This window comes from Papio anubis, chromosome 14 (assembly GCF_008728515.1).
Source record: "Papio anubis isolate 15944 chromosome 14, Panubis1.0, whole genome shotgun sequence".
NCBI classification, from domain to species: domain Eukaryota; kingdom Metazoa; phylum Chordata; class Mammalia; order Primates; family Cercopithecidae; genus Papio; species Papio anubis.
In genome coordinates this window covers 89,961,081-89,985,271 of record NC_044989.1, presented here as the reverse complement: position 1 = coordinate 89,985,271, position 24,191 = coordinate 89,961,081, and the positions used below count along the sequence as shown (strand labels likewise).

The 24,191-nt window shown below is 38.0% G+C and overlaps 1 protein-coding gene across 1 annotated transcript in view; it reads left to right on the top strand.

Annotated features, from left to right (window-relative positions):
- The first annotated feature begins 1,170 nt into the window (after positions 1-1,170).
- The window catches only part of LOC101000208 (ankyrin repeat domain-containing protein 36C-like), a 133,416-nt gene continuing 110,395 nt past the window's right edge, over positions 1,171-24,191 (top strand). Inside the window, exons 1-6 of the mRNA XM_031655343.1 lie at positions 1,171-2,109; positions 6,226-6,340; positions 6,507-6,680; positions 11,033-11,139; positions 12,640-12,780; positions 15,188-15,258. Coding sequence (XP_031511203.1) covers positions 1,910-2,109; positions 6,226-6,340; positions 6,507-6,680; positions 11,033-11,139; positions 12,640-12,780; positions 15,188-15,258 — 808 coding nt within the window. The 5' untranslated portion in view covers positions 1,171-1,909. The remainder of the gene's footprint in view (positions 2,110-6,225; positions 6,341-6,506; positions 6,681-11,032; positions 11,140-12,639; positions 12,781-15,187; positions 15,259-24,191) is intronic.

Here is a 24,191-nt window from a genome sequence, read left to right as displayed (position 1 = left end):
ATGAATCAGGCAGTCGGAGGGTCAGTGGCTCCACCCCAGAAAACCACCCTCAGCCCCATGCATGTAACTGCAGTGTGCCCAGTGCCACGGTCCATGCTCCAGGCAAGGGTCGATTAGGAGTGGACTCTTAAACCAGGTTGGCAGTACGCTCAGCGACCTGGAGGCCATCCCAGGGGAGCCCTGCTAGCCTGCTCTTGTGCCTGTAGTGCAGCTGCCACCTGCATGTCTCCCTTCAGCTTCAGTGGCCAGGCAACCCCCATCTGCCCACCCCTTCCCAAGCCAGGACCCTAACCGCAGACTCTGGCACCAGACACTGCCACCACTGTCAACCAGGCCCTGCAGAGGCAGGAAAGCTGAACTGGCTGCTGAGCCCCTTCTGGTTGGCCACGCAGTACCTGTTTCTGTGGTCCCTGGACTCCTAGTGTGGGCTAAGGTGGAGTGGACCCTCGGGCTTTGCCACGGTGCAATGGTCCACCTGGAGACCATCCAAAAGAGAAGACCTACCAGCCCCTGCCAGCGCCCTAGGTGCAGCTGCCACCTGCACGTCAGGCACCGGCAGCAATGGCCAGACTATCTCTGATTCTCCATGCCCTCGCCACCCCCGCCCCAGCAGTAATGACTCCCTGACAGGACGCTGAGGTAGTGGCTGTCGGGAAGTCGACTGGGCAGGTGCATACGGATGGATAGACTCTCAGCCTCATCCGGATGGCCACGACTTGCTCATCCACTGGCGGCTCCTCAGCCCTATTCTAGTGGCCACGGAGTGGCATGCAGGCAGCAGCCATGGGAACCCCGATTGCCCCTCCTCACACGTGCCCATCACACGACTTGGGCGACTGGGTGATCAAGTCAGGTTATGGCCCCAGCGGCGCCAAGAGGCCAAGAACCGGCGCTCAGCCTCATCCCCGTGGCTACAGAGTGCCAAGCGCCAGGTCCTGCGCTCTGGGCTCGGGTCAGGAGCAGCTGGCAAGGGCGGCGCAGCCTGTGGGGCCTTTGGGCGCGGCCAGCAGCAGCTCCGGTAAGCCACGTCAGCCCACGGGCGCTGCAGTGCAGCGGCTACCAGCACCTGGAGCAGGGGTCGCCGAGGATTGGGAGTCCCCAACCAGGACTGCGCCTCCAGCCGCTTGGACCCCGGGCCTGGCAGGGCAGCGGCAAGTCAGGCAGTAGGCGGCAGGAGAGCAAGGCATGGGCTTCAGCCTAGGGTGCAGGAGGCGCGCACCCTCCGGCCGGATGGACGGCGCACTCAGGGACCAGGAGGCCATCCCAGGGGAGCCCCGCCAGCCCCCGCTGGAGCCCGAGCTGCAGCTGCCACCTGCAAGTGGTGCGCTGGCTGCAGCGGTGGCAACCCCGGATCCCGTCCTCCCGCCTCGTGCCCATCAGCGCGGACCCAGGGGGCGACGCAGTAGCGAAGCCAGGCTGTGGGCCCGACGGCGGCACCAGGCGGAGAGGCGCCACTCGACCCTATCCCTGGGCTGCAGGGGGCCCAGCGCGGGGGGTCCCGCGCGTCGGGAGCATGTGGAAGAGGAGAAGAGGGCGCGGGCGACAGTCAGGCCCTGGGGCAGGGCGCGCCTCGCGCTCCAGGGAGCCCCGCCAGCCCGCGGCGCTTCCGCAGCAACCTCCGCCTGCACGTGGCTCCGCGAGAGCTGCTAGGGCGGTTACTCTGCCTCGGGCCTGTAGGGCGGGGCCGGCTAAGGTGCGCGTGCTCGCTGGTCCTAACAGTTCTGTTGGGCGTTTCTGCTGAGAGGCGGGAGGCGCTGAGTGTGCTGAGGTCCGTGGACTGACTGCATTGCTTGTTGTTGCGCTTCGGAGGCGGCGATCCCCGAAGGCGAGATGAAATGTGACTGAAGCCGGTGACCTTAACCGAAAGTCGTTCCCAGGCTACGAGTTGCTGCCAAGGAGTGGCCTAGAGATGTTCAACGACTACAAGCCGGAGAGGTGGCCCACCCTCAAGGAGCGCTTGTGCTTAGATGGCTTCTCATTTCCCGAATACCGCATCAAATTGCCTCATCTGAGAAGGATCCACAGAGCCATCTGCTATGGTAGGCTGGAGAAACTGAAGTACCTTCTGCTCACGAGAAGTGACGTCAATAAGAGAGACAGGAAGGAAAGGTAATGGGGGCTGGGAGCCGGGGCTGCGGGAGGAGGCCTGCGGACGTGGGAGAAGTACCCGCTTCCAGGCTGAGGGCTGCGGGGCGGATGGGCCGGGGCTCGGAGTATGGACGGGGCCTAGGGGGTGCCTGGCTGGGGTGGGAGTGAGTGGAGCGGGGCCTGGGGAGTGGGGGTATATGAGATGGCGGGATGTGGAGTGAGTTGGGGGATGGGATTGGGGAGTAGGGGGTGCTTGGTGTGGGGGTGTGAATGGGCTTGGATGGAATGAAGGCTTGGGGGTCAGGGGCGTGGACGGTGTGGGGTGGGGAGATGGGGTGAGGGTTCAATGGGATAGAGGACTGGAGGTGGGGGTGAGGTGTGGGGGTGAATGGGATGGGGGAAAGGAGTGCAGAGGTGAGGCGGGAGAGTCCTGTCACCGAAGAGGCTGGACTTTCCCTGGCAGGCTCAGCCGCACCTGGGATGTGGAAACCTTGGCTGGGGCGAGCACCCAGGCCATTTTCATGAGCAGCAAAACAAAAACAAAACTTCAGTTGATTTCCAATCACTCACCATGCTGCTTCTTTATAAATCATTTTAAAGTGATTTCACTAATAAAATTCAGCATGTACAGCATTTCATTCTTAATGTACACGTGTTAAAGCATAATGTTACATACATTATGGAAGGTGCATAGTGAGAGAAATCATTTCCATAATATATCAACTTCCTGGCTAAAAATTCTTTGGATAAAATCCAATATTTATTTTATATCAATGGACACCCATGTCAATATGGTTTTTACTGAGGGACCTTAGAGGGAAACTTTGAAGTGGGAAGGTGGTCTGTGTTCTTGAACAGAAAGACACATTTTTCTAAACCTCTGAGCTCTTTCTGTGTTTGTAAATTTTACATAATCCAAATAAAGTTATCAGAGTGTTAAAATTACTCGTGCTGTCTTTTACTATTGTGATGGCATTAAGAAAACTTTTGAAACGGAGTCAGAAAGACTTGCCTTTCTAGGTATGAAAATGTGCTTAATTTCCACAAGTTATTTACTAACAGCTGAAACAACAAATCAGTGAATGGAACAGGTTAGAAAATCCAGGAACACTCCAGTATGTATAAGAATTTATTAGGTTGGTGCAAAAGCAATTGCGGTTTTTGCCGCAATTAAAAGTAATGGCAAAACCGCAATTGCGTTTGCACCAATCTAATAGAATTCGATAATGGTGACATTTCATATTAGTAGGAAAAGATGAATTACTCATAAATGAAGTGCCTGCTAACTATTTGGAGAAAACTGGCTAGATTTTTATGTCACAGAAATAAGTTCGTTATGGAATGTAGATTAAACATTTTAAATGCACAAAATAAGAAAGATAACAGAAAAAACACAAATGCCTACTATATTGATACATGTTTATATTCCTATAAATATCACAAGCACACATTCTGAGGGTCAATTTAGCAAAATAAAAAATTAAAACCTCCTGTTTATAAGAAAAAATTAACAAAAGACAGTATGTACGTATACATAATAGATAAAAAAGTGATTTTCATTTTACAGCGAATTCTTCAAATCAACAAGAACTCTCATTTAAAGTAGAGCAAAGCACTTTTTTTTCAGATATTCAAGCAACCTATGCACATAGGAAAAAATATTCAGTGTTCCTGGGAGGAGAAGGTATTTAAGTTAAAAAAGGAGTGAAATTCTGTTTTCTATCCACAAGTTTGTGAGGGTAAAGAGTTAGCAGTACATACACTGCTATTTAAAGTTTACATTTCTGATGACTTTTCAAATAGACTATTTGTTGGTAAGTATCACACTCTAAAAATGTATGTGCCCTTCACCCATCAATTCCATTATACTAAAATATCCTAGGAAATAGAGATACATGCAATTTGTTTTTCTCAGCACTGCTTAAAATAGCAATGTATTTGGAAAACCCCTTATAATGGATTTTATAAATTTTATAAATTCATCAATAAATTTCAGTGCATCCATAGGATGGGACAATATGGGACCTTTGCAGGTGTCAGTGGATAAAGATGTATGTTGAGGTGTGAAGATGTACTTTGAAGAAAAGTTGGTTTGATTATACATATACACAAACAGTCTATGGTGTTTGTAAGCCAAATGTGTGTACAAAATATAACATTTCTTCTTTTCTGGCAGGTGTATTGTGATGTTTTTTCTTATCCGTGATGTATAAATGATCAGTATGTTTAAAACTTCTAATAAATGTTTTTTACTAATGAAATTATCCTTGGAAAAAGAACAAATTTAAATCTTGCACAGAAAAAAATAATTTTCACTTTCTATTTTATTTTATTATTTATTTATTTGTTCATTTGTTTATTTTTGAGATGGAGTCTTGCCTTGTTGCCCAGCCTGGAGTGCAGTGGTACGATCTCAGCTCACTGCAACCTCTACCTCCCAGGTTCAAGTGATTCTCACACCTCAGCCTCCTGAGTAGCTGGGATTACAGGTGTGCGCCACCATGCCCGGCTAATTTTTGTATATTTTAGTAGAGACATGGTTTCACCATGTTGGCCAGGCTGGTCTCAAATTCCTGACCTCAGGTGACCCCCTCCACCTCAGCCTCCCAAAGTGCTGGGATTACAGGTGTGAGCCACTGTGCCTGGCCTTATTTTTATTTTTTTGTTTATTGGTATCTTCTATGAACTTTTAGCCTCTTCAGAGGTAAAGGGAATATTTTTATTTGTGCTTATTTTATTATGCATAGATTTTAGTATGTAAATATGTTTTTATTATAGTTTTATTACATATATGTAAACAATTTTAAATTAATCATTTTAGTTTACCAGTGTCCTCATGAAAATGAAAACGAGCAAATATAAGTGATTATCACTATTCCAAAAGCACTGCTTTAATTTATAGTTTTTTTCATAATAAACTCCCCAACTGTATGTATGCATTCTTTCAATCCAGTTATTTATCAAGCATGATCTGAATACCTATTATGTAGCAGACACATTCTACCATCTCTCAGGACTCTTTCACCCTTAACAACTTCATGTTTAGCTGCCCACCCTGAGCAAGCTGAGAGATTTAAAATGGAAGCATTAGGACTGAATCCCAATTGGATCTTTTATTCCTTTTTTTTTTTTAAAAAAAAACAAAAGCAATTCTGAAGCTAGAAAATAGTAAAAGATAACCTTTAACTGCCCTTTCAAAAACTTATGGCAGTCTCAAATACTACTATTAATTATTGCAAATACCTAATTTATATAACATTCTATAAGTATTGAAAAAAAATGAGCCATACCTATTCATTTGAATCCTGAGTTTTCTTTGGATTATTTTTTTGAAAATTGAAGGAAGAATTACTTTGTTTAAAATATTTGTTGTTTTATTTTTGTCTTCTTTTTCCACAGTACTTTATTTAGGTGCCAATTACATGAGTAGAACTTCCTATTCTATGTACTGTATCCCACTTAATGTAAGGCATCATGGATTGGGTGATGCCACATTACTTTATATATCAATAAGATAATGTTTAAAATGTTGCCAGTTATAATTGTAATAAATAATGAATTGTAAACAGTATTCCAATGTCAGGAGATATTAATATATAAGAGAATAGTAGTTTATATAAAAGAATAGTGAGAAAATGAGCATCTGAGAATGATTGAAATACAATGATACATCTAATCTTTAATAGATACCTCAATGTAGATATGATTGTATCATTTTACTTAATTAGAATGTCTTTATAAGTAGTAACATCTAAAAATTATTGAGCTGTTATTTGTGTCAGAAAGTGTTCTAAATGCTGTACATAGATTCTTATGTAAGCATCACTGCAGTGTTCTGTGGGATAGCTACTATTCTCTTATATATTTTATTGATAAGGAAATTGAAGCAAAGAAAGACTAGATAATAGCTAAGTGACAGAGCTTTAAGTAAATTTTAAGCCCCAATTAAACTGAATCCAAAAGCCAAGCTTTTTCTGTTAAATAGCCTGCTCTTTCATTAATGTGATGAGTAATAAGTGCTAACAAAGATTGTACTTTCTTCACAAGAAAATTAAATATTTATTTTGAAGACAGAGAAATAACACGCTAATTAATGTTTACAGTTACCTGTTTTTAAAAGTCCTGTCACTCTTGCAGGACTCCCCTACATTTGGCCTGTGCCACTGGCCAACCGGACATGGTATCTCTCCTGCTGTCCGCAAGATGTGAGCTTAACGTCTACGACCGTGAATACAGGACACCTCTGATCAAGGTATATAGTAGCCGACTCTTTGAGCATAAGATGGATTTGGTTTAAGTACATAGAATAAAAAGAACTTATCTCATTGGAATACCACTATATAACTAGTTAGTAAATCCTATGGAGTGTTTATTTTGATTTTTCAGTATTTGCATGTTTCTTGGTCTAATACTGACAGGCTGTACAACTGAGGCAGGAGGTTTGTGCAACTATTCTGCTGAAAAATGGTGCCGATCCAAATATTATAGATTTCTATGGAAAGACTGCTCTACACTATGCTGTGTATAATGAAGATACATCCATGATAGAAACACTTCTTTGTTATGGTGCAGATATTGAAGAACGCGGCAAGGTATAGATCAACCAACGTTATTTTCAAACTATCTGAAATGCATTTATTTTAACATTGACACATGTAAGGGCCAATTTTTCATATTTGGAAGATCAAACATTCCTTGAATGAAAATATTTTGAAATGCTTTAACTAAGATTTTACTTTAAATACTGGAACTTTTAAAGAAGCATTATAGAGTACAACTTTTCTTCATGTGCTTATGGTAAATAATTATAAAAACAAATGAATTACAATAAATTTATAATTCATGACAACTGAATTTGGGAAAGGGAATGGTTAAGTGGTTTTCCACTAAATTACTTTTTTTCTAATCAGTGTGAAGTGACACAGGAAAGTAAAATTTGCCCTTATTAATAGGCTTTATTTTAAATTTCAAAGAAAATTAAAGCATTTCACAATAAATGTCCTTCTTGCTGCTGTTGACAAGTATTGTATGTGAAGGTGATTTCATTTGAAAGTGATTCCTCTGTGGAAAGGCTTAAGAGCGAGAAATGAGGAAAAGGAGAGCAATCAGAAATGCACAAGCTAATTCGGAAATTAGGTAATGAGGGAAAATACTGTGGAGAGGGTTTTTGTGTGTTTTGTGGTTTGTTTTCTATTTATATGTTGAGACAAGGATCTCTTCAGTTTTGGGGATAATTATTCTTACTTTAGGCAAGAGTTTATGAGTTATAAAATTGCCTAGGGATCAGTTTTGGTAGGACTCTGAGGAAACCAGGTTGGCAGTGAATAGAGGCGATGAAGTGGCACACAGTTCAGCAGAGAGAAGAACACACAATTAATGGACATTCTTCAATTCTGGCAGAAACAGCCACTTAGATAAGCATCTCAACTCTACTCTCAAGCCCACAATGTCTTGATGGGCAGGTGGGAGATAAGGAGCTTATAAATAGTAAAATCAAGTTGGATTTTGAGTTTACTAGTCTCTTCTCTACCCCTGCCCAGGAAAAGTAAATGGAGTTTTCAGTGAACGGCTCTATCTTTTGCTCTTTCCTCTTTTTGGCCAAATCCCAAATGATAAAGGGCATTTGCCATGTGGGTGAGAGATGAGACTGAAGTGATTATCAACTGTGCTAGTCCACAGTTAGAATTGTGCATGACAGTAACCTGGGGAAATTAAAAGCAAATCTCTAAGTCTAGGATATCCCCTGATGATTTTAATATAGTAAATCTAATATTTACTATTAAATATTACTGGACATGTATGTTTTAAAATATTTCCTTGAAGCTGGGCATGGTGGTGCCTCTAGTCAGAGCAACAGAATAAGACACTGTCTCTAGCAACAACGACAACAACAACAAATTTCTTGAGACACTGATAGGCTGCTGGTTAAGAACCACTGAATAGATAAGTATAATGTAAATTCTCATATCTCAAAAATGTAAAAAATCTCTAGAAGAGTTGGATGATAGGTGCTGCTTCCTTTAAATTTCTCCTTTCCAATAATATTAGCCTGACTTTTATCTGTCTCTACTTCTGTGGTTGGGAAGTTAAAAGGACTATTATTTGCAGTATCTATCAGCTGAAGAATAACACCTTTTCTTTGCCACCATCACTTATTCACTGCCATTCATAGGGTCGTTAGAAATTTACTATTGGGTACTCTTTCAATAAGTAGAGACTGATTCTTTCAGGACTTCGAGTCTCTTTGTTATCATTCTGGTGATTATGTCAATACATCATTATTAAAAGCAGGGTTCTCTCAATTCCAATAGTAAAAAATTCTAAACCTTTTTCAAAAGCTCTATTATGGACTGCCTCAGTATGTCAGTTAAGTACATAGAACTATGGCATAATCAGGATAGCAGTTTTAAACACTGAAAACCATGAAGTTAGTAAGAATACGGAGAATACATGTAGGTCATTATTAGAGCTTTAATTGATTAGCCATTGTATTTTTATTTCTGATTTATATTTTACCTAAAATAAAAAAATTAGGTAACAATATGGACACTAGAATAGTAATTTAAAATTATTTTAATAATATAGTTGCAGCAGTCCTATGAACTAATTATCCATTTGATGAACAATCTGGGAAAATTAAACATAAATTATAAATGCATGCATGTTGCAAAAGTGCTTGAAGTGGGTATTATGACTCTTAGTAACAATTTTTATTGCATTCTTGGACCTGTTTTGGAAAAAAAATTCAGAAACTAAAGAAAGGAAGTATTTTACATGAAAATACTTGCTTTACATATAATCGCTTGGAGACATATCCACAGCAAATATAAAAATACAAGGTCTGTAGTCTAAATGTGTCCCATAGATGTGTTTAGTTTGCCTCTATAAATTGTCCCAACATAGAAGGTTTAGGAGACTCACGCACAGATCTGGATTCCAGGCTTCTCTTCAAGAATCCAATCTGGTGTCCCTTGAGCCTATCTCACATTTAGGATGCTGTGCAGAGGTTGCCCCTTTCTGTGAGGCGTGTGGTCTCCATTCTGCTACTGTGCCTACCTAGGTACTTCCTCAGGTCATCTCCCTTGCCTCTGTAGGGATGACTTTACAAGCTCTGTTTTATAGTATATTTTAGTAAATATTTCAAGGTTTTCAAGACATTTTATATTTATTTAAATATAGAGTCTGTATTTTACATAAATCCCTTAGTGATGGTGTTGAACTTTTGGATTTAGAAGGTGGTGTTTTTATAAACTATTTTTCTTTATATATACCATAAATAATCATCTTCCCATTAGAATGCATGTAAGCTTTTTAAGGTGAATAATGGTATAGTTGCATAGGTTATGCATATTTTAGACAACATTATATTTTTCTCTTCAGCATTGCCTCCTAAACATGCAAGTAATTGGCCGGGCACAGTGGCTCAAGCCTGTAATCCCAGCACTTTAGGAGGCCGAGGCGGGCGAATCACGAGGTCAGGAGATTGAGACCATCCTGGCTAACATGGTGAAACCCCCTCTCTACTAAAAATACAAAAAATTAGCTGGGTATGGTGGCACACGCCTGTAGTCCCAGCTACTCAGGAGACTGAGGCAGGATAATAGTTTGTGCTTGAATCTAGGAGGCGGAGGTTGCAGTGAGCTGAGATGGTGCCACTGCACTCCAGCCTGGTGGACAGGCGAGACTCTGTCTCAAAAAAAATAAATAAATAAAAGATGCAATAAATTTAGTGGCTTTCATTATGCTATAAATAACGAATACAGGTCATTATTAGAGCTTTAATTGATAAGCCATTGTATTTTTATTTCTGATTTATATTTTACCTAAAATAAAAAAAATTTAAGTAAGAATTAATATGGAAACTAGAATACAGATTTTTAAAGGAGTTATGTACCAGTATCCTAAGATTATAATTACATAAATATTTGCACCAAGGTCCTAAGATTGTAATCGAGAATAACATTTCATGCAGAGCTTTCTGACAGCTAAGATAAAAATATTGCTAGAAAAAACCCATGGACTATTTAATAACAAGCAGTGAAAGTTCATTTGAAGCCTATCTCTATTAATTCAGAGCCCAGCTCTCCGAATTAAAAAGAGATAGGCTTCAAATGAACTGTCAATCGTGTCAGATTCTCGGATGACAGTGTCAGGTGCTTCTGTTCCAAATGGATCAGGAGGACCTGACACTGTCATCCGAGATTCTGACACCATCGATGGAAGAGAATCAGGCAAGTGTGTATCACGCAGAGGAAACGTCCACCTTTATTGGTAAGCTCTCACAACCGTATCCCTGAAACTCTCATTTCTCAGATGTTAATCTTCTCCATAATAAGCATTTACAAAGAGGGATTAGGTGAAGTTCAAAAGATTCCTCAAATACTAGACACGTAATGCACAGTTTTGTAACATTTTTCAAACATGGGTGATCATGGAATCTTTCTTTTGGGGTATAATGTGCAACTTCTGGTAAAGTAAATATCCTTTGGAATATATTAATAGTTTAAGAAACCCTGCTCTATAGGTAATAATTTAGAACATTAATAAAAATACCTGAAACATTTATTACTATGTCTTAGAGTTTGAGGACATAGAGAAAAAAATACAGCTCCTGCTCTCAAGAAGCTCCTGGCTCAGGTGGGAAACAATGAAATCCTTGAAATATGCCATGCTAAATGCTGTGACAGAAACAAAGATCCTTGGAACTGGTAAATGTTGGAAGTGAGCTTTGGAGATGACCAGAGTTCTTGTGGTGAGGCTGAGAAGGTTGTTTCCAGGGGAAGGAGCAGAACCTAGAAAAGCGCCGAGGAGTGAAAAGAAAGGGACCACCTCTAATGTCCTTTCAATTGTATATATTCAAGCTCATAGGATCTTACGTAAGGTTTTCAGTTCAGTTGGTAAATATGTAATTTTGTGATTATAAATTGTTGCTGTTGTTTTACAGTGTAAATATCAACCACTTTTACTTGCTGTGAGTCGAGCAAAAGTGAACATGGTGGAATTTTTATTAAAGAAAAATGCAAATGTAAATGCAGTTGATACTCTTAACAGGTACAGACCTTAGTTCTTATTGTGTTGTTTTTAAACCTGAGTGTCATTTTAGAGTGGTGGCAGTCACTCAAGCCAGAAATATTACATTAATAAGAAGACTAACTTTTAATTATTGGGATATAGTGAGAAATATCAACACAGATCATCACTTAGGTAGAAAAACGATTATTTGGACTGAGTAACATAAAGAACAGTGTATAGCAGGATTCATCTCTATAGACATTATACACATAAAAGGCTTCTATATTAACAGATGTTTGTTATTTGTAATATGATGTGGTGTTATTTATAATGTAATAATGTGATGCTTTTGATTGTATGATCTTACATTAGCTATAGGGGTTTCATGTTAGTTTTTCATTTCTGCTGTGTTTTGATGTTGTTTTTAATTGATATGGGAAGAGGGAGAAAAGATAGCTTTAAATTGATAAAACTTTAATGAAGACAAGCTTTAGATTCAGACAGGACTGGATTTAATCCCTAGCTTTCCCACTTGCTAGATGTGTGACCTTGGTAACATTACTTATCACCAAGTATGTTTTCTTCTGTGAAAAGAAGGGTAATAATATATCCTTCAAGGGTGGTTGTGTGTAAATAACATCATATATACATAATGTTAGAATGTCCCGCTAACAGAGCAAAGTGCTGATGTTTTGGAAACAACGGCTGAGCATATAAGTATGTGCTTATATATATGTGTGTGTGTGTGTATATATATATATTTTATACACACACACATATGTATACACATACACGCATGTGAATATAATATATAATATATATTATATATACACACATTGTAATGTGTAAGTATATAATGTAAGCAACATAACATAATGTATAATATATAATATACAATATTTATTTTATATATATAAAATATATAAAAAATATATTTTTTGTATATATAAATATATATATTGTGTATATACAATATATATACATAAAATATATATTACATATATGATGTTACTTATACAACCACCCTTGAAGGATACGTTATTATCCTCCATATATATATATATATGGTGTTTAATGCCTAGCACATGCTTATCAGCATCATTAACTGAAGTTATGACTACTATTAGCATTCCTATTAATATTATTGTTTCAAGCCTGCAGATAGCTCTTATCTGACCCCTTAGCTGATTTTGCATTATAATACATAATATCAGACTAGGGAAGAAATGAATAATTTTTTACTTAAATTTTCCTACTGTAGATAGGTGACCTGAGCATAGTTTCTTGCCCATCAAAGGACTTTAATTTAGCAACTTTATGTCATACCACAGTGGGACAAGAGGCTTCCTATTTGTTCCTTGCTTTTAACCTTTGTGGTAATTTACAAAGATAAACCCTTGAGCACCCAAGATGCTTGTTTCTTAGTACATGTAATTGGGTTAATTCTGCATGGACAGGCAACATATTAAGTTGATAAAGTATTTAAACTTAGCTTTTAAAATGTCATTAAAGTTTTTAATTACCTCTCTGTTATTTTAGATCAGCCCTCATACTTGCTGTTACTCTTGGAGAAATAGATATAGTCATTCTTCTTCTGAAGCAGCACAGTATTGATGTGTTTTTTCGAGATGCGTGTGGAAAGACTGCAGAAGATTATGCGATTGAGACTCAGAATAAAGTGTAAGTCTTTACATAAAAAGGCTAGTGAACACTAAATTGAAGTTTAAAATAATTGTGACAACTGCATCTTATATGTCAGGTGAGATTTCATAATTTGGTTCAAGTAGTTTTCAAGTGACAAATTTTCAAGTTTTTAAGTTTTCAAGAGTTGTGCAACTTCGTCAGCCAGAAATCAAGCAAAAGACTAGATAAGTCGCAGTAGGTGCAGGATTCTTGATATTGAAACTTTTAGGACTTTTCTCCTTAGGGATTCCAATGTTGTTCATTTTATTTCAAGTATAACCCCTATGCATAGGATAAAGTAGTTTCACATCTTTGATTTTTCTAATTAGTTATTTGGGTCTCAAAATGTCCAGCTTATCAAAAAACCTTGTGCTGTTTACTGGGGACCATCTGCTATAGCCTGATCCTTGAATTTTTCAAGAACCTATGGGGTTCCTTAAGTTCAAGGAAGACAATGAGTTTCTACAAGTCAGAAGGAGAAGGGGAAAGGACATTCTAATCATTGCTTTGTTTTCATTGATTCTGTTGCTGCTTTTTTGCCATTGAAAGTACCCTTATAGTCTGGTAATGATTAACCATTGCCACCAATCTTCATGTTGATCCATAAAAAGGCTTCAAAGTTACACATACTTTTTTTTAGTTCACTTGCACATACTTATATGCTCATTGTTTCCAAAACAGCAGAACCTTGCTCTGTTGGCTGGATATTCTAACTTTATCAGCACACATAACTGAGCAAATTGACACTTTCACCCATGCTCAAAACCTGATGTAAAGCCCACATTTTAGCCTGGGCTTCTAGACCTTCATGGTGAGTTATTTTTGAGTCCCTTTTTTTTTTTTTTCCTCTTTAAAGCAAATATTAGTTGGGATAGTTCTAAGCTGTCAGAGATATTCAAATAATGTTGTAGAAAGAGATCACGGTTTTTTTCTTTATTGCTACCAGATCTGTACCCTGACACTTTTTAAATAAACAGTGTAAGAGCTTTTCTCAGGTAGTGGAAGCTTCTATGCCATCCTTCTTTAGAGTAGTAGGCATCCACTTGTGGTTGGCCCCTTAAGTGATCTGTTTTCTTTAATAATGAAGATCTCTCAAGCTGCTTGCATCACTATCTCAAGTTTTTAAGATTCTACCTCATAGGAAGCCATTCATCAGAATTATTTGAGTCTCAAGTTGCTTAGTTAGATTTAACAGAGCTAAGCCTCATCCATGACTTATCAGCATTTATATGTTAAAGTAAGGCTTTGTGCTTGCTTTGGCAGCACAAATACTAAAATTGGAACAATACAGAGAAAATTAGCATGGTGAAGCATTTCATAATCTTGCAGTCACGGGAAGGTCACATGACTGCTGGCTAAGTAATAGTTTGAATCAAAACAAAATGGGTGGCGCCTTATATTAGAATTGTGATTTTTCACTACAAAAATATTTGTGTAAGGTGATCTATAAACTGAGAATGGAGGTAAGTAACAACAGGGGGTGTTGTGTAAACATTTTGTTAGTATGTATCTTGGAAATGAGAAAATGTCAATTTTCATCTACTTCATGGAACTTAACAAACATGAAAGTAGGGTTTTGTCTTCCATGTCAGTTGGAGATAACATCACTGATGGGGATTAACCATCATTCTAGCAAACATCTGATGTTCAGTTAGAGTCTGTAGAGAAGTAATAGTGGTAGCTCAAGCCAGATCTTGACATCTGTTAATTTTCTGCCCTTGGAACTGATGAGCTCAATAATAGTGAACAATCGTGTTACCTATTTTAATGAAATAATGTATTCATAAATAAGTTTATTTACAAATTATGAAATGGTTGAGATGCCCTTAATTATAAGCCACAAATAATAGAACAATAAAGCAAAATTAGGACTTAACATTTTTCTTAAACAGAAGCATTTGAATATTAGAACCTACGAAAAACTACACATTGGGTTTGATTTGGGATTTCAGAATAGTTTCAGCAATAAAGTTCAAGACCAAATTCCACTGCTTTACTATTTCTCTGTGAATGTTAAAAATGCTACTTCATTAAACCTATATAACAACCTAGTGAAAGAAGTCAGTAAAATCTAAAAGAAGACATGGCGCCTAAGAGAAGCAACTTATAAGAGCAAATACCTGTTGGCTATAGAGCCAGGACCTACCAGTAAGAGCCAGGAAGGTGACTTTTCATTATGTCAGGCCAATGTGAGATAGTTTGCTGCGCTCGCTTCATGAGTACTTCACCTGTTTTTATTATTTAATTAGAAAGGTACTAAGAAGTTTGTAGAGCTTATAGAAGAGAAGTGTATAGGATAATTAACATCCTGATATTGTTTAAGATACTCTAATAATTTAGTATATTTGGTAAATGTTTTTGATAATAGTATTAAAATATTAATCTCATTTGTTTTTATACATAGCATTTTGGGACTAATTTCTGAATACAAAAGAGAAAAGACATCTGAAGAGCTCCCTATAAATAGCAATCCAGGTAAGATTTCTGATAGTGAATTACTCCTGATGGTACTACCATGGATAAAAAAGAATAAAGATGTTCTGGTTACAAAAAAGCAGTTTTAAAAAATCACTGTTTAAATTGCACACTTTAAAAAAATACTTTCTTAGTAGTCTAGATTTTATAATTATTTAAAAAGTTAATTGTAGGTAGTTTATACTCTCAGTATTGTTTGAAAAAAATTATTGTTTAATTATGGGTCCTAATAGTCTAGATGATCTTTTTGTGTAAATAAGAAAATTTTTAAGTTATTATGTTATATGTTTTCTTTATAGTCACGTTATAATGAATTAGACTTTTTATATAATTAGAACTTCTATTTAATTTGTAAAATAAATTCTTTGCAGTTAGTAACTGAATCAATAATTACAGTTGACCCTTCAACAACATGGGATTTAGTGCTGCCAATCCCCATGCTGTTGAAAATACATATTTGGTATGTTATATGTATTAAACATGTTGTATTCTGAGTACAAGAAAGTAAGCTAGAGAAAAGAAGCTTTTGCAGTAGTTAAAGCTGTAGTTTCCTTGTAGTTCAGTCCTTAAACTACTATCAGTCTAGTGTAAGGTATTCACCCATTCATGGTAAAATAAAGTAAATTTACTCCATTTACTCATTTTAAAATGTTGGTCTTTTTCTTGCCAGGCCTTCTTTGTTTTATTTAATTTTTTATTTATAAAAAAACAGTAAGAGTTGGTAGGGGTTTTTTTTCCTGTGAAAACCATCAGTGAAGAGGCCATCTTGATCTAGGAAATATAAACATATTTATTTGGTGGCAGTAGAAATATAAAGCAGAAACAGAAAAGAGGTACAGTTAATATGCTTTACTGAATGTAAAACATTAGTGGGGAGAGAGAAATCTTGGATCATTCATACGTTTCCAGGTTGTGTACCAGCCTTTATACTTCACATGAGAAAGGAGTAGGATGTGTTCAGTGAATGGAGAAGTACAGCTGGTCAATAGGGAAGAATAACTTCCCTTCCCTCCAACTCTGAGGTTGGACTTGCAGACGTAGAATGATGTTATTATAATTATTAGGCAAAGTCAGCAATCTCAATGAGCTGTCCATGATGCAGATGTAGAATGAGAAGGCATCCAGTGACAAAATCCTAGGAATGTTAACATTCCCTCCCACCCCCAGAAAAAAAAGAATTGCTAAAGGAGAAAGCAGTGGCTAGAGAAAAGTAGGAGAGGAGTCAGAGGAAGTGATGTTGCAAAAATAAAAAATGTGAGAACTTCAAGGAGGGAGTATGAATTCTAACAAGTAAGATTACTAAAAAGTCAATTAGATTGAACTTTTAAAAGCTCTTTGGCGGTGCCCCTTTCAATAGAACCATTTTTGAGGTGTAATGTGGGCCACTTATGTGATTGGTATGTCTGGTGTCCAAATATGGAGGAATAAATCTACCAAGATCCCGCCTAACTCTTTTGTAACTGCAGAAGCTACATGCACAGGGTCAGGGAAAATGGTCTTGACTTCTGAGTACATGTGCCCACACTTTTACTGAATTGTCAAAACCTAAGGGTAATGTGTGAGAAAAACTGTGGTCTTCTTATCAGCTCCTTGTGGAAATACTTAATTTGTACTGAAATCCCTGATAAGTTCTTCTGGATCCTTTCTGAAACAAAAGTCTGGCAGCAGTAACTGGACCCAGCTTGTCCAAAGCACATACATCCAGACTCCCTCCGACATGGAATCATAACACAGCCACATTTCAAGAGTTTCGAGTTTCAATCAGAAGTCGTTTACAGACGAGCAGTTTGGAGAAGCTGACATCTTTTATCTAATGTCATGGAGAAAAATATAAAGTGATGTGCTAAATATACCAAGTCTCTGTGTTCTGGCACACTTTGTTTCAGTGCAATTCCTTTTTCATGACCTCTTCTAATAGCTCAGCTTTTACTGTTTTCTTTTGAATTTCATCCCTAAAGAAAATATTATTAGAACACATCCCTAAAGAAAATATTATTAGAACACATTTGAATTTCATCCCTAAAGAAAATATTATTAGACATATTACACATTTCTAACATAGGTATTTTTAACAACTATATATAATTTTCTTTTAAGAGAATTAGCTACTTATTCTCAAGTATATCTGGTATTCTATTAATCTTTAATGCTAAACTTCTTTATATCTTTAGCACAATGACAGTGTAAGTGACGATGGTTCTGTAAGATTTTAAGTTTCTTTTAAATTTTCAAACTTTAAATGTCTTTTAAATTTTCAAATTAAGTTAAGACACTTAAGTTGTCTTTTAAATTTTCTTTTTTTTTTTTTTTGAAGATAACAAAGACAGGAACCACCGTTTATTTAATTGTACAATATTAAACACCACCTCACTGTTTTTCATTTCTCAGTCTTCTTTACTGGTTTATCTTGTACTCCATCACTTCTTAACATTGGAAGGTCCCAGAGTTCAGTCCGTGATGGGCTGCTGCTTCTCTCCCTATGCTCACTCTTGGGGATCTCTTCCATGCTCAGGGCATTAATTGCATTGGGAGTTATACCTGATGTAAATGACGAGTTGATGGGTGCTGACGAGTTGATGGCTGCAGCACACCAACATGGCACAAGTATACATATGTAACAAACCTGCACGTTATGCACATGTACCCTAGAACTCAAAGTATAATAATAATAATAATAAATTTTCAAACTTGACATAGTTTTAATGTAAAACACTTTTCTGGTATTATATTTCTTCAAATATTGCTAATCTGTTACTTAGCTGGAATATTTGGTCAGTTGGATTACCACACCTTTAACCATCTATATAAAACTAACTTGATTTTTTTTTTTTTTGAGATTGAGTCTTTTGCTGTTCCCCAGGCTGGAGTGCAATAGTGTGATCATAGCTCACTGCAGCCTCAAACTTCTGGGTTGAAGTGACCCTCCTAACTCAGCCTCCTAACTCACTGAGACTGCTACAAGCATATGCCACCATACGAAGCTAACTTTTTTATTTTTTGCTTTTTAGAGACAAGGATATCTCTCTGTTGCCCAGGCCAGTCTCAAACCTTTGCTTTCAAGTGATCCTCCTGCCTCAGCCTCCCAAAGTGCTGGAATTATAGTCACGAGTCATTGTGCTGGTCCATAACTTCCTTTATTCCCCCAGATAATATTAAAGTCCTATTGACCCTTAATAATAAAAATCCACTGTTTGGGAGGAGAAGTGGATAACTCATCCTACATTTTAAATGCAGTTTTTGACTTTTTGACCCGTTCTGTGAAGAATTGCCTTTAACAGATGGTTTTTAGTTTTAGATATTTTTAGTTTTGTAAGAACTTAAGAAAAAAAATTAGAAACAAATTAAATGAGCTCTATGATCAATAGTACAGTATTATACTATATCCAATGGCTACATATATTTCTATAATTATCACAATGACCTGAATGATGCAAATTATTTTATGTATGTTTTTACTAATAGATTTTTTTTGAGACTGAATCTCGCTCTCTTGCCCAGGCTGGAGTGCAGTGGTATGATCTCAGCTCACTATAACCTCTGCCTCCTGGGTTCAAGTGCTTCTCCTGCCTCAGCCTCCCAAGTAGCTGGGACTATAGGTGTGCGCCACCACGCCCAGCTAATTTTTATATTTTTAGTAGAGATGGGGTTTCACCCTGTTAGCCAGGATGGTCTCCATTTCCTGACCTCATGATCCGCCTGCCCCAGCCTCCCAAAGTGCTTAGATTACAGGTGTGAGCCACCGTCCCCAGCCTACTGATACATTTTAGAAACAGGGTCTCCCTCTGTTTCCCAGGCTGGAGTGCAGTGGTTATTCACAGGTACAATCTCCACTGCAGCCTCGAACTTTTGGTCTCAACAATCTTCCTGCCTCAGCCGTTGGAGTAGTTGGGACTACGGGTGCGTGTCATTGCACCTGGCCTGATCCCCAATTATTACAAAAGAAACCTTGCTGAGTTGAAGACAATTGACAGTGATCTTTTTGTTTCTCTTCTAGAAGCTTTCATACTATGGAATATATTTTTAATCATCCATATTCTCAATTTTTTATTCTGGTTAAAATAAGATTGCTGCTTGTTTTTCATTTTTTTTGGCATAATTATTTCTATTCCTTTATGGATTTATTCATGCGGAAATACAGGAATCTCAAAGGCAACTGTCAAGGAAAACAGATTAGGGAAAGGTATTTTATAAACAGCCTTCCGATTGTAGTCACATGTCACATCACCTAAAAGAAAACTCATTTCATATAATGCAGTAGTGTCAGGGTTTCCCAAGACCACCTCTGTGTTTAGTGATTCACTTGGAAGGACTCAGCAAACAGTCCTACTCAGGGCTTTGATTTGTTTCAGTGAAAGAATACAAAGTAAAATTGGCTCAGGGCAAAGGGGCATGTGGCAAGTCTTGGGGAAGCCAGGCACAAGCTTCCAGGAGCCCTCTGCTGTGGAGTTACCAGGATGTGCCGAATTCCTGTAGCCTGGAATTTTGACAGCACATAGGCGGTGGTGTCTACCAGTATGAGTCTGACTAGAGACTGACACAGTAGCCAAGGTTTTTATGGAAGCTCGTTACATAGGCATTCTCTCTCACACAGGCACAAGAATTCCACACTTCCACAAGAAAAGCAGCTGCTCAGAGTCAACCACATTGTTTATGCAAACAGTTTAGGCACAGTGAGCTACTTTTCTCAGTTAGGAAATGGTGACAAACCTTTAAAATGCAAATTTCCAAACAGCAGCAAAGGGCCAATTTTGCATGCAGGCTTTTCTAAGAATGACAGTCTTATGACTGTTATATGAATTATTTTTTTCACAGCAGTTATAGCCCCAACTTAATTTTAGTTATTGTCTTAAAAATTCTATTTAATAGTGAATAATATGGTGATATAACATAGCATGGTGCTTATTTCATTTGTGTCAGTTGCAACTTAATATGAAATATTAAGTTTCTGTGCTGTTAGATTTTGGAATTTTGGTGAATATTTAACAGGTTTCTATACCGAAGTTACTATGGCAATATTAGATAATTATAATCTGTTCTTATTTGATTAACCTTTCAGTAAAATGGTTAGATAAAATAAGTAATGATTTCTGATTTAAAATTAAAATAAAAGATTTGTTTCATTTTAATTATATAGATGGTTCAGTTTTGTTTTATATTTTGTTAAATTTTTGTTTATAATTATGAAATTTAAAAAATCAATCATTTATCAGTTATTTTCTTGCCTGTTAATACAGTTAAGTTATTTGCTTTATGTATTTTCATATACTATAATTCTGGAGAGACTATTCATATTCTGTTTCAAATTGAGTACATCTTGCTACAATACATGGTAATAGAAGATTCAGTGACAATCTTTTAAAAAAAATTAATAACTTTATTTTAAGAGCAGTTTTACATTCTCAGCAATATTGAAAAGAACCTAAAGAGATTTTTCATATACGCCATCCCTCCACACATGCATAGCTCCCCCCATTATCAATATCTCCCACCTGAGTGGTACATTGTTAGAACTGAGAATCTTACATTGACGCATCGTAATAATCACCAAAGTCCATAGTTTATATTTAAGTTCACTCTTTGTATTGTACATTCTATAAAGTTGGACAAATGTATAATAAATGTACCCGCCATTGTAGCATCTTAGAATACTTAAGCTGCCCTGAAATTTGTCTCTCTTTTTTTATTCCTTCCTCCCAACTAACCCCTGTCAACTACTAATATTTCTGCTGTCTCCATAGTTTTGATATGTCCAGCATAGTCTTATATTAAAGATAATATAGTGGATATCTTTTTCAATATTAAAAAACATAAATTTCCAAGATAACTGAATGTATTCAATTGAGCTATCCATTGTGCTTTTTTGCTTTTGGCTTATTAATGTAGAATTTAATGGCATATGCTTTACATGTTGAAAAAGCATAATTTATATAGACATTTGCCACATAATGGGAGGGTTGAGGAAAATGACTTCATGCTGCAGACTACACAGCACTGACTGGATCATCCTTCTCTGTGAGGTGGGTCCAGATAGACTAGCAGTGGAAAGGGACAATCTCGAGAGGCTGTACTTTATAAAACTGGAGTCAGAAAGTCTTTCCTATTTACCTTGCAATTGGAAATAAGATCAGCTAGTGAATACTATAGGCATACAAATATGTTTCTTATTGACTTCTTTCTTTGAGTGATCGGTTTGAAAACAGTATATAATATTATTATAGCATGGCTCACTTATAACTAGATTCTCCATCATGAAAAATGCCAAGAGAGTCCTACTATTTTTGTTTAGGTAAAGTGACGTAGATTTGTTGTTGTTGTTTTTCCCACTAGGTAGGGGACAACTGTTGGCACATCTTGGTGGCTCCAGTGAGTTTACAGTTCCTTGACGTATATTTTATATATTAGAAAGTACTCCCTGGCAGCTTGCCGTACCTACCCAGTGTTTCTGTATAAGCTTCTCTCTGACGAGGAGACAAGACTCAGATTGGATAAGCTTTTAAGGGAGTGATATTTTCTCTGTGTGTGTTTTTTTGAAGGAGGTAAAATGAAAGCTGAATTTAAGCATTGTTTGTGCCCTACGTAGGGTGAATGAACAGCTAGAACTAAAGCAAACTCACCAGAATCTTCCCTAGGAGAGGATTAGTGAGAGTGAGGACACTGACCTCTCTTAGGCTCTTCTGCACTGGCAGCCGAAAAGTCTTTGCAGGGATCCTTGACCCTGGTCTGTATCCTGTGTTTTGCCATAGAATAGAGTACAGTTTTCATAGACCTAGATTTTTTGAATTAGAGTGCTTTATCCTAAACAGTTTAAACTGAAGAGGTAGAGAAACTGTTGTGTTTCAACACAATAAGTACAGTAATTTCCTCTTACACATGGGGGATACATTTCAAGACCCTTAGTGAATGCCTGAAAACATGAATAGTGCTGAACTCTATGTGTACAGTAATTTTTAAAAATACATATGTATCTATAATAAAATTTAATGCATAAATTAGGCACAATAAGATTAATAATAGCTAATGGTAAAGTAGATCAATTATAACAATATACTGTAATAAAAGTTATGTGAATGTGATCTCACAAAGTATCATGTACTATAGTCACCCTACTTTCTGCACTGATGTGAGATAATAAAATGGCTGTGTGATAGGTGAGGCGAATGTAGTAGACATTGCCATGTAATCTTAGGCTACTATTGACCTTCTATTTGACTGTATGTCAGAAAGAAGATCATCTGCTTCATGTAATCTTGGATCCATGAGCCACATAATATCGTTGGTTGGATGTTAGGAACAGATTATGTCAGTGACTAAACTGCCAATGTCATATTATGAAATATATATTTGGTCTTCAACCCCATTTTCTGTCATACAACTCCTAAAATCCTCAGAATTTCCAACATGATGTCGTTTGTATGCTAATGATTGACTCATGGCAGGCAGCTTCCAGATGGCTTCAGGGTGGGGCCCATCGTCAGAGAGATCAGGGTGTGAATAGAGGGTTGGCACTTTGAGCCCCACCCCTCACCTCCTGGGATGTGAGAGGGGCTGAATGTTCAATTAATCAGTCATGTGTATGTAATGAAGCTTTCATAAAATCCCAAAAGGATTGGATTTGGAGAGCATCGGGATAGCTGTATTCAGCTACCTGGAAACTCTCCAATACATGGAGGTGTATGGAGAATACATGGATGTTCCCAGAGGGTGAGTGCCCTGGGAGGACATGGAAGCATGTTACTTTCCCCCCATATCCTGCACTATGCATCTCTTTATCTGTATCCTTGAATATTCTTTATATGAAACTGGTAAATGTGTTTCCATGAGTTCTCTGAGCCACTCTAGTAAATTAATCAAAGCAAAGAGGGGGTCCTGGGAAACCCAACTTGAAGTCCACCTGGAAGTTGATTGGAAGTTCTGGAGGCCCAGACTTGTGACTGCTGTGGGGGAATAGCCTTGTGGTACTGAGCCCTCAACCTGTGGGATCTGACACAATCCCCAAGTAGATAGTGTCAGAATTAGAGGGCACCCATTTGGTGTCTGCCACGGAATTGTTTGCTTGTTGCTGGGGAAATATACACATTTGGTCACAGAAATCTTCTGTGTTGATGATTGTTGTTGTGGTATGAGAGAAGAGGAACATTATGTTGAATATGTGTTTTCTACACATACAGCAGATAAGGGGGACTGCTGTGTACTCTGTTCTAGCTGCTCCTGGTTCATTTGTCCAGAAATCATGTTCTTTGACACTGTCTGCTCATTATATTGATTCTACTAATGATGCCATTTTCTGTCAGTCTGATATGATTCTGTTAGAATGTCAGTCTGATATGATTCTGTTAGAATTATGACTATTTTATACTGCAATTCACTTGTAACAAATTTTGATAATATATTCTTCGCATTTGATAAGTATATGCTAAGCACATAAGAAAGGAAATAAGAGTTCTTAATTCATTAGTTACCTACAAATAGTATAACTAATAATTTTAGTATAACCTCCAAGTATGTTTCTGAAGTACTGCTTTGTAACAAATCATGAGAGTCTCTGTAATAAAGCATCAAAGTCTTATACATTTTTTCCTACAAGGTCTAAAGCATGTACAAAGTTCATGATTTCTTGTTTTTTCTTTTGAGATGAAGTCTCACCCTGTCACCCAGGCTGGAGTGGAATGGCACAATCTCGGCTCACTGCAACCTCCACCTCCTGGGTTCAAGCAATTCTCCTGTCTCAGCCTCCCGAGGAGCTGGGATTACACACGTGTGCTACCACACTAGGCTATTTTTTTTTGTATTTTTGTTGAGACGGGGTTTCACCATGTTTGGTCAGGCTGGTCTCAAACTTCTGACCTCAAGTGATCCACCTGCCTTGGCCTCCCAATATGCGGAGATCACAGGCATGAACTACTGTGCCCGGCCTGCATGATTTTTTTTTTTTT